The sequence below is a fragment of the Beta vulgaris genome, chromosome 2, assembly GCF_026745355.1.
Source record: "Beta vulgaris subsp. vulgaris cultivar EL10 chromosome 2, EL10.2, whole genome shotgun sequence".
NCBI classification, from domain to species: Eukaryota; Viridiplantae; Streptophyta; class Magnoliopsida; order Caryophyllales; family Amaranthaceae; genus Beta; species Beta vulgaris.
Window position 1 is genome coordinate 5341088 of NC_079203.1, and position 9936 is coordinate 5351023.

Here is a 9936-nt window from a genome sequence, read left to right on the forward strand (position 1 = left end):
CACCCTCATCGTGTAACTGAAGCTGACGTCGCGGCTCAGTCGGGTTCATTCGCGTCCTTCTAACGGAAGCGGAAACACCACGTGAATGCGGATGACGCGGTCCTGAATCCTCGTACTGCGCAACTCGAAATCCGGGAAGCGTCTTACCAGCAAATTGTTGAAACCCAGATGGCTATTTCACCAACAATTACTTTAATAAAATATTTCAATAATAATAATAATAATAATAATAATAACAATATAATAACAATAATAATAATAATTATAAAAATAACAACAACAACAAAATTATTAACCATAATAATAAATATAAATATAATAATAATAATAAATATAAATATAATAGTAATAATAATAACAATAGTAATAATAATAACAATAATGATAATAAATATAATAATAATAACAACAATAATAATAATAACAATATTAATAATAATAATAACAATATTAATAATAATAATAACAATATTAATAATAATAATAATAACAATATTAATATTAATAATAACATAACCTTCTTTCAAAAAAAATAATAATAATAACATAACCTTAAAAGGGAAATCACGCCCATGGAATCGTCTGTCCAGGACGATCATTGCAAGGGGCGATCGTTTGCCCAATGGAAGGATCGTCTGTCCAGGACGATACTTCCATAGGAGGATCGTTCTGGGCAAATGATCGCCCCTTGGAATGATCGTCCTGGACAGACGATCCTCGTCCTGGACAGACGATCGTTCCATGGGAGATCGTCCTGGGCAAACGTTGGCTTGAAATTTGTGTAAAAAAAAATTACCTGAGATGACGCTGCCGGTTCCTCGGCGTCCATTTCCTCTGCTGCCGCAAGCTCCGCCGCCAAAGCCGCCGCTTCCGCCTCCTCTCGGTGTCGTCTTGCCTCTTCAGCCCTTGCAAGTGCAATTTCTGTTGCAGGACGAAGGATAATTTTTTTCTTCTTGTTTGGATTTTCCTCAGACATTTTTTTACAAGCTGAGTGAATGGATGGAAGAGTGAAGGAAGAAGATGAAAAAGTGAAGACGGATGGAAGAGTGAAGGAAGAAGATGCAAAAGTGAAAGATGAAGATGAAAAAGTAGATAAGTGAGAGAGAAGAGGGTAAAAAAAATCAGAAAAATAAATAAGGGTAGTATAGTCTATTTGTGTGAAAATTTGGGCGATTTTAGTAAATAATGGGCGACGTATAGAAGTTTAGAACAAACATCCTAATACCAAAATAACTCGGGGCACTCCTAGACCCCAAAAACTATTTATGTGATCATTTTGAAATCTATACCTAAAGAATTTGCCTTTCACCAAACTCATGCACCTTTCAAACAATTTATGGAGTAATAAAGTCTTTGAACCCCATATTTCTAAATCTCATAACAATTTTTAGGAAAATTTTCAATGGTAGGCTCCTATTTTTAAGAATTCTCAATGGTAGATTAACTCTTTTTTATTCCCATTACTAGGTCTCAACTTTTCTAATTTACCCAAATGTAGCATTAATGAGGCTTAAAGTTTAATTTCATGTTTAATTCTAATACTTATGTTAAACTTTAATTTCATGTTAAAGTTGTCTAGATCATAAAAAGAATGAATCATTGAAATGTTTGGACTTATTAATCTAGTACTTTCAGATGTGTGATTCTTGTATAAAGGTCTAAGATATTAATTTACAAATGATATAAAGGAAAGAGAAAGGAAGGGAAGAGAAAGGAAAAGAATGGAAGAGAAAGGAAAAAACCCTTAGTTTCCCATGTTTGGTATAAATTTTCTCTTTCCTTCCGAATTCCACCGCTTTTGGGAGGAAAGGAAAGTGATATTTTATTAAAGAGTCTTTCCTTCCAATTCCTCCCATTTCCTTTCACTTAATTTTTTTTAATGAACCAAACATTGGAAAATAATAAATTTCCTTCCACTTCCTTTCCTTTCCTTCCAAATTCCTTCTACCAAACAAACTGTTAACGTCAAGCAGATTTTTTTCAATAGGTTAAAATTAAAACGCGCACAATAATTACATATAATGCAACTTGGTCCAGTGGTTCTCTTAGTAGCATGTAACTGCTATTGCCGCAGCCTGCGGGTTCGATTCCCCTACACTCATTTTCTGTTTTAGGTTGTGAAAATTAAAGTGTTGCACTATTTTAAAATATGATATTATGATTTTTCTTTTGCAATTTGGTGCCCCACCAAATTCGAAATCCTAGATCCGCCCCTAAAGGTGGATCAGTGCCCACAAAATCGAAGTTGATGAGATTAACATCAAAATACACTCATGTTAATATATCGATTACCAGGTTGAATAATGTATAAAAAATTTTAAATACATATTTTTTTTTTTAAAATAAATCCATTATGCTTTTTCAGCTTTATAATTAAGTACCATATTCAAGGAAATATGAACCAATTCTTTGTCTGCATACTTTTCCTCCTCACTAATCACTCATATCTCTCTCTAACGATTCTCTTTTTCTCAAATCACTTCAGTGAAGGAACTAGAAGAAAACTCTCACTCCCGAGTCGCTATCATTGAACGTGTTTAGCTGATGGAAAAATTGAGTCAACCGTCGTCGTTCTTCTTCACTTACTCGCTTTCCTCCCGCGAGCCGCTCAACGTCGACTCCAACCATGGTAGCTTGTTCTTTGTCTCAGCTCGTCCGACCGCACCGTCGATTCTGCTTTAGCCGGCGATCTAGGTTTACTGCTTTTCCACACGGATGTAGTTCTGAGGAGATGGATGACACTGTTATGGCTCTTGTTCACTACAACAATCTCCTTAGTTTCTCGACACTTTTGGCTCAACGCTTTTAGGGAGTGACGAGGCTGATTTTGAGCTCGGCCCACTAATACCGTCTCTAGACGCTATTTGCTGTCGAGCATGTATTAGTTTTTTTTTTAAAAAAAAAACAGGGTTAGTTTCCCTCATTTCACGGGCCACTAAAGGAAAACCTAACTCCTCATTCACATTGAACTATCCAACACACGTTGCCCTTCATCTCCAACCTTTCTTCATCTGCATCTCAGGTCATCCACGTTTCTCTCTCCTCTTGGCTAATGTACGGAATCCACCAGTTGCTGCACTAGCGAAGATGGCAGACCTTTTCCTTTTAAGGTGTTGATTGATCTTTCGACGAATCGGAGATTGAACCATAGACAACTCCCATGGAGAAGGCCCGACCTAAATCGCCGACTATGTAATTCATCTATCTTCGTTTTAGCTTAATTTCAGTTTGAATTTTCTGCTCATATGGTCGAATCTATCTTGTGTTAATTGGTTAGATTTTTGCAAATAAATTTCTGAACGCGATTTCATAAACGAGCTTTAATTGATATTTTCGTCAATTTTTTTATTTTTTAGGCTTTAACTATGGATTTTCATGTTTCTATGTATCAATTTCACTTTGTAACCTAATTTTCTATTTGTTTCTGAATGTTCTACTCATTTTGTTTTAGATGGGTGATTATCTTATAATGGTAAGTTATAGAAATTCTATGCAGTTCTACTGTATACTCAGACCTAAATTTTTGCATTAGATGGGCTCACAATTCAATTATTGCTTTGGAATTTCATTCATATCAACAAATTGTACTTTATTCTAGATCTCTAGCTAGCATAATTGAACACCCAGGTTTGATATGATAAGTTTATTAGTTAATTTTGCGTACTTTTAATGGATAATTTTGTTCTCATTTTGATGTTATAGTGAACAAAACATGTAATTATGTGGCATATTTGTTATTATACTATTTTATCTAATTTCTATTACAGATAACTATACTGTCAATTTTAATAAAGCATTTTGTGATAACTATAATGTCATTTTGATACTTATGCTAATAATGTTGGTGTTTTCTGATGTATATTAAAATTTAGGGACATATGAAGAATGCTTTTTCATTTGTGTTGAAATTTTTGTTAAAAATTCTAAATAGAATATTGTGAATTGCTTAATGGATCCGGTGTGCTCACAATTTAGAAGGTGATTCATTAGTTTAATTGGAGATTTGTACCTTGCTTTAGTATAAGAAGATTACAGTATCAAAGCTCTTTAAGTGTTGGCTAATGAAACCTTGATACTATAGATATTGTTACTTAAATTGAATGTATTACAAGAAAATTCAGGTCTACTATGTCCTCAAACTGCTAATCTGATGTTGTGTGATTGTTGCACTTTACTTTTAGTAATCTTTGATTTCTCTCTGCATTTAAGGCATAAATAGTTAGGATGCACTTAACGAAATTATTACTAAAATTAATCTACTACTTTTTTTGAGACCTCAAACTAATCTACTACTTCCCAATTCAGACTCGGGATGGCCAACCAATACGGAATTTTATGCAAAGGAGGAGGTTATAATCAGAGGTATGAACTCATGAATTTTATTATGTGACTCTTTTTGTATCAATGATTCTCATAAAGTTATGGTGTTTTGGCTTCTCATATCATCTGAATAAAGCATTGTTATGGCTACTGCCACTCTTGGCTCACGTATAATGTACCCAATTCATTTTTTTCCTCCTCCCCTAGCTTGCTGCCCACCCCTGCCACCCCCCTCCCCATGCTACCCCACTCCCGCCAACCTTTAGACCCCCCCCTCCCACAGCCTGCCACCCCCTGCTGTCATCCTCCCACCTACTGCTACTATGCCACCCCCTCCCCTAGCTACTGTTGACCTGCTAACTGCTGCCACACCCTGCCACCCCATACAGCCCCCTCTCCTAGGTACTGCCCTCCCCTTGTAGCCCCCCTCTATCTTTCTGCCAACCCTGCTAGCTGCTACCCCCATCCCCCTTCTACCAACCCCTAGCTACTGCCAACCTGCCCACACTTGACTCATTCTTGGTTCCATCTCTTCCTTGGAGCCTGTCAATGCTTAGGGAAGTGCGCTCTAATGATATTTCTGACTTTTGCATACCTAGCACCATTTCCTTTTGCTTAAGCAGCAAAACCATCTAGTCGTTCTCTAGTTTGATCCTATCATTCTCCAGCCTCAATTTCTCAATTTCACTGTCTTTCTTGCTGTGAAATCTTAACCATTTAAGCCGCTATTTCTCAATGTCAAGTGCTTCAGCCTGTAACCTAACCTTTTGCATTTCAAGTTGCAACATTCGATGCTGAATCATTAATGTCTTTTTTTGTGCTTGCATAAGGTAGGGCCTTAAAGTCTTTCCCTTTTATGTTGCTTCTCTAATGCAGTTAAACAGGACTAAAAGTGTGAAGTCTTGTTGTGCATTCCTCATCTTTTCTTTCTAGTCAAACTAAAGCATCAGCTGGTTTGTTGACAACTATCCTAGGAGATCCCTGCATTGCATTGCAATTATATTGTTAGTTGTGATTGATCATCTCCTTTTGTTTGATTACATCATAGCATACTTGCAGTCACTAGCTATTCTGATGGACTCCGTTTCCTCATTCATTTTGTAGGTACTTTTGTTATACCTGATAATTGGGTTCTTGATCGTGATTTAAAGACATCAAATTTGCTTATGAACAACCAGGGTGAGTTGAAGATATGTGACTTTGGGTTGGCTCGTCAATATGGAAGTCCATTGAAGCCATATACTCATTTGGTTGTCACACTTTGGTACAGGTGAGCAACAAAATTCCACTTCTTGTGAGTACTTATATTTGTCAATTTGTATAGCTTAACTTTTATTTAGTTAATTATTCTTTTGTTTTTGTTTGTTTCATGTTCTATATTTTGAATTTTGGAATTTCCTATGCATGTCCTATTTCTCTTATTTAGCTGACCTGTCTATGGAAAACTTGGACTGTAGTATCCCGATTTTTGTTCTCTAGTATCTGTGACCATTGATTATGATACAATTTATATTGTCACTCTCTTAAAACTGTTAACTCAGCCATTTTTCTGAGAATTTGTTTTGTGCTCCGAGCATATTGTCTATGTCCAGTTCAGTAAGTTTGTGCGCTTTAGATGTTTATTGTTATATACCTTGAGTTACTTGATAGTTTCACTTTTGGTAGAGCTTGTTAAGCTAATTCAGTAGCAAAAGGTGTAAAAAAGACAGTTAGAGTCCCCAACAACTCTCTTCAATAAGATGTATGGAGTGATTTCATGTCTAAGATGGAATTCTATATGTGCAGGAATTTGGTCATCATGTTCGGTTGGCAACACATATTAATTTAAGTAACTTTGTCAAGTCGGCTGTTGTGGAGTTCTATCCTTTGTTGACAACTCAGCCATTTTTCTCAGAATTTGTTTTGTGCTCCGAGCATATTGTATATGTCCAGTTCAGTAAGTTTGTGCGCTTTAGATGTTTAGGGATGGGTGATAATCGATTTGTCCAAGGGTTAACACTTCATTTATGCCTCTTATATTACTTTGCAGAGCGCCGGAGCTTTTGTTGGGGGAAAAAGAGTATTCAACCGCCATTGATATGTGGTCACTTGGTTGCATTATGGCTGAGCTTCTACCAAAGGAGCCTCTCTTTAATGGAAAATCGGAATTCGATCAGCCTGACAAGGTACATCCATCCATCAAGAAGTTATGTACTTCAAAATATGATCAGAACTGTTTGATAAATTTCATACAGATAGGCTAGTTCTAGTTGTTAATTGCTCCTGTATCTCATTTAGTTATGGATTTTCTTATGATATTGTGCCTAGTGGACATACTCGTTCTGAATGGAAACCATTGGTTCAGTATTGGTTCTCACTCAAAGGACAAGTACTTCTCATTTTCAATTTAATATTATAACGTGTGACACATCTTACTTCTACAATATTAACTAAAACTTCTATTGCGAGTATAGCAATTGTCTCAACTTGGAAAAGCGGCACGAGCAGGTCAAAATCAAGTTTATAATTGAGTTTATAATTGGCTCTCACTATAATATATCACTATAATATATAACATTAATTATATCTTTTATCATTAACTAACTTGTTTACATCTTTTATAATTGGCTCTCACTATAATATATCACATTAATTATATAATTAAGATTACTTACATCATTATTCTTTGTTTTTTTTTCAAGGTTCAAGATGATGTTGAAGGAAAAGAAGCCACGGATCCATCAAATTACTACAACTCATAAAGCTATTAATGCTTTGAAAATGCCTTGTAAAAGATATATTTCTTTTGTTATGTTTTTTTTTGTAAGGTTTGAAGAAGTTGATAGTAGACATTATCTAATTGACTTATTTTATTTGTGATCGAACTGAATATTTTACTGTGTATTTGATTAATCATTAGTTAATTAAGACATATATTAATATTATTATATATTGGTCATTTCTACCTAAATATTTTTTTTATTGGAAAATTGCTCATAATATATTATATTTGATCCATACAATTAAATAGTGGCTATTATTATCATTAGATGTTTTTTCTAGGCTAAAATCTCGACACTTTTTCGTGTTAAGAGTTCTTTTGGCTCCAAAAATTTATTTGTGGAGGTAAAATAATCTTGACACTGAAATGTGTCTAGAGCATATTGTGAGACGCAGAAAAGCGTTGAGAAACTCAACACAAAACAGCATCACAACTCATAAGCATATTTCGAGACGCAGAAAAGCGTTGAGAAACTCAACACAAAACAACGTCATAAGTCATAACTTGATGCATTTCTGCGTTGAGAATCTCAACGCACGAAAGCGTCGAGAATTCTCCACGCGTGAAATCTCGACGCTTTTACATTGCGTTGAGAATCAATTTCTCAACACTTTTTCCGTCTAGAATATTGAGGAAAAGCGTTGAGAAAACACTCTTTTTCTAGTAGTGGTTCTTGGTCTCCTGCTTTGGACACATATGTTTTAGGTTATTTTTTTTCCATATTTCACCCAAAATTGTATTGTTAATTGCTCTAGATTTTAGTTTTTTTTTTGGATCTATGTATTTCAAGTTGTAAATTTGTAATTATAATTTTTTTTCTCATAATTTAGTGTAAAGTGGTACCTTTAATTAATGGTTTGAAATGAATTTTTAGGATTTTATTTGTGTTAGATCTATATTTTTTTTTGGGTTTCAAACTTTTAATTTCGTTTTTGTTGTTCAATCTGATTTGTTGTTTATCAAATCATGAACTGCGATAATGAACACAAATCATGAACACAAATATAATGAAGTTCAGTAAATAATGAACTGCTTAACTATAAATTTAAACATTTTAATTTAGTATTATTATTGCCATTTGCGTCGCATATTGCCTCTATTGCGACGCAAATGTCACCTGCCATGCTTGCGTTGTTGTTATCATGTGTGTCGGACGTTTCCCATGCTCCGACGCAAATGGTTCAAGATTTGTGTTGTATCCTCGTCTGACGCAGATTTTGTAAGGGACATTTGCGTCCAAACTGGTGGCGTCGGACCGATGTTCGATGCAAATGGTGATCCTAAGTCCGATGCAAATCAATGATTCTGTACTAGTGACTCGATAATCGGGTACCTGATTATTTCGAGTCGGGCCATGAGCCGACTTTTTTTACTACTCAGAAAAGCGGGTCGTCGATTTTTCGGGTACCCGGTAATGAACACCCCGAATAGAAATTCATATTGAATCAGACAAAGCCAACATTTAAATAAGTAAAATATATAAAAATATCTCAAACTCAACAAAATTAGAAGAACCCACATTCTCCTATAAAAAAAAATAAAAGGAAGAACCAAAATTCTTCAAACACACAAAAACCAAATAGAAATCGCCAAGAATCTTCAACGAGATTATCCAAATTAAGACAAACCCACATTCACGTAGAGAAAACTCATATAAGAATTCTCTAAAAGTTCCAAATCCAAGTTCATTCCGCTTATTAAAAAATAACAATTAATGAGATTGAAAAGCTTACACCAAGTAACACCAAGTGACACGAAATCAAATGCAAGTCCATCAGACCCAGATTCACCCGTTTATGTTATCATCGCTGAAAATTGGTGTTCGTCGAGAAGAACGTATCCTCTCTTGCACTCCTTCTCTCTATTAAAACAATATATTTCTATTTTCATCAAAATTGTGATGTAATTTTTAGTAGCTTCATAAAAGTAGTTCATAATATAACTTGTAAGGAGACAGATGGAAAATTTAGAGGGAAAACCCAGGTGAGAAATTGAAATGGCTAGTAAAAAGGATTGGTTTTTAGTGGAAAATTATGGGGGGTTGATGAAATCGAGTGAAAAAGATTAACAGCTTGTTTGGTAGAAAGGATCTGGAAGGAAAAGAAAGGATCTGGAAGGAAATTTGTTACTTTCCAATGTTTGGTTCATTAAAAAAAATTAAGTAAAAGGAAATGGAAGGAATTAGAAGGAAAGACTCTTTGATAAAATTTCACTTTCCTTTCCTCCCCAAAAGTGGGGGAATTTGGAAGGAAAGAGAAAATTTATACCAAACATGAGAAGTTAAGGTTTTTTTCCTTTCTCTTCCATTCTTTTCTTTTCTCTTCCCTTCCTTTCTCTTCTCTTCTTTTGCTTTACTAAAAATGAACCAAACACACTGTAAAGAAAAATGGAGGTGTGTGGTTTTTGAAGAGAGAGATACAGACAAAAAAGAGCGTAAACAGTGATTGGGAATGTGGCCAGGGAAAGCGGGTAAGGAGACTAGGAGAGAGATGGAAAGTTCAGAGGTTTAGGGAGGAAAAGTAAGGAGAAAAAATAAGTATAATAGTACTGTTGTGAGTTGTCGATCTCTTAATGATATTTTAGTTTTTGTTGGAAGATTATTTTTTTCAAAATTTGAGGCCCTTTTAGATGCGAGGTCCTATTCTTAGTCCCATTTTGGAGCGGTACAGGGTCGATCCTGTGTGTGGTTTTGGTATTGAAAATGATAAAGAATATAGGAAAAATGATATATAGATTAGTTTCTTAAATGACAAAAAATTCTTGAGAAAATGATATTGTTTTTGTTCAAAATTGATGAAAAATAGGGGTAACAAAACAATGACAAAATGACATGAAACAAAAGTGAAATGACATGA

General features: G+C 34.8%; 1 protein-coding gene across 1 annotated transcript; it reads left to right on the plus strand.

Annotated features, from left to right (window-relative positions):
* The first annotated feature begins 995 nt into the window (after positions 1 to 995).
* On the plus strand, positions 996 to 6563 carry LOC125494653 (cyclin-dependent kinase G-2-like). The gene is made up of 4 exons (XM_057392859.1): positions 996 to 1088; positions 3452 to 3503; positions 5425 to 5590; positions 6350 to 6563. The coding sequence occupies exons 1-4, from the start codon at positions 996 to 998 to the stop codon at positions 6561 to 6563; spliced, it is 525 nt and encodes a 174-aa protein (XP_057248842.1).
* The last annotated feature ends 3373 nt before the right edge of the window (positions 6564 to 9936 follow it).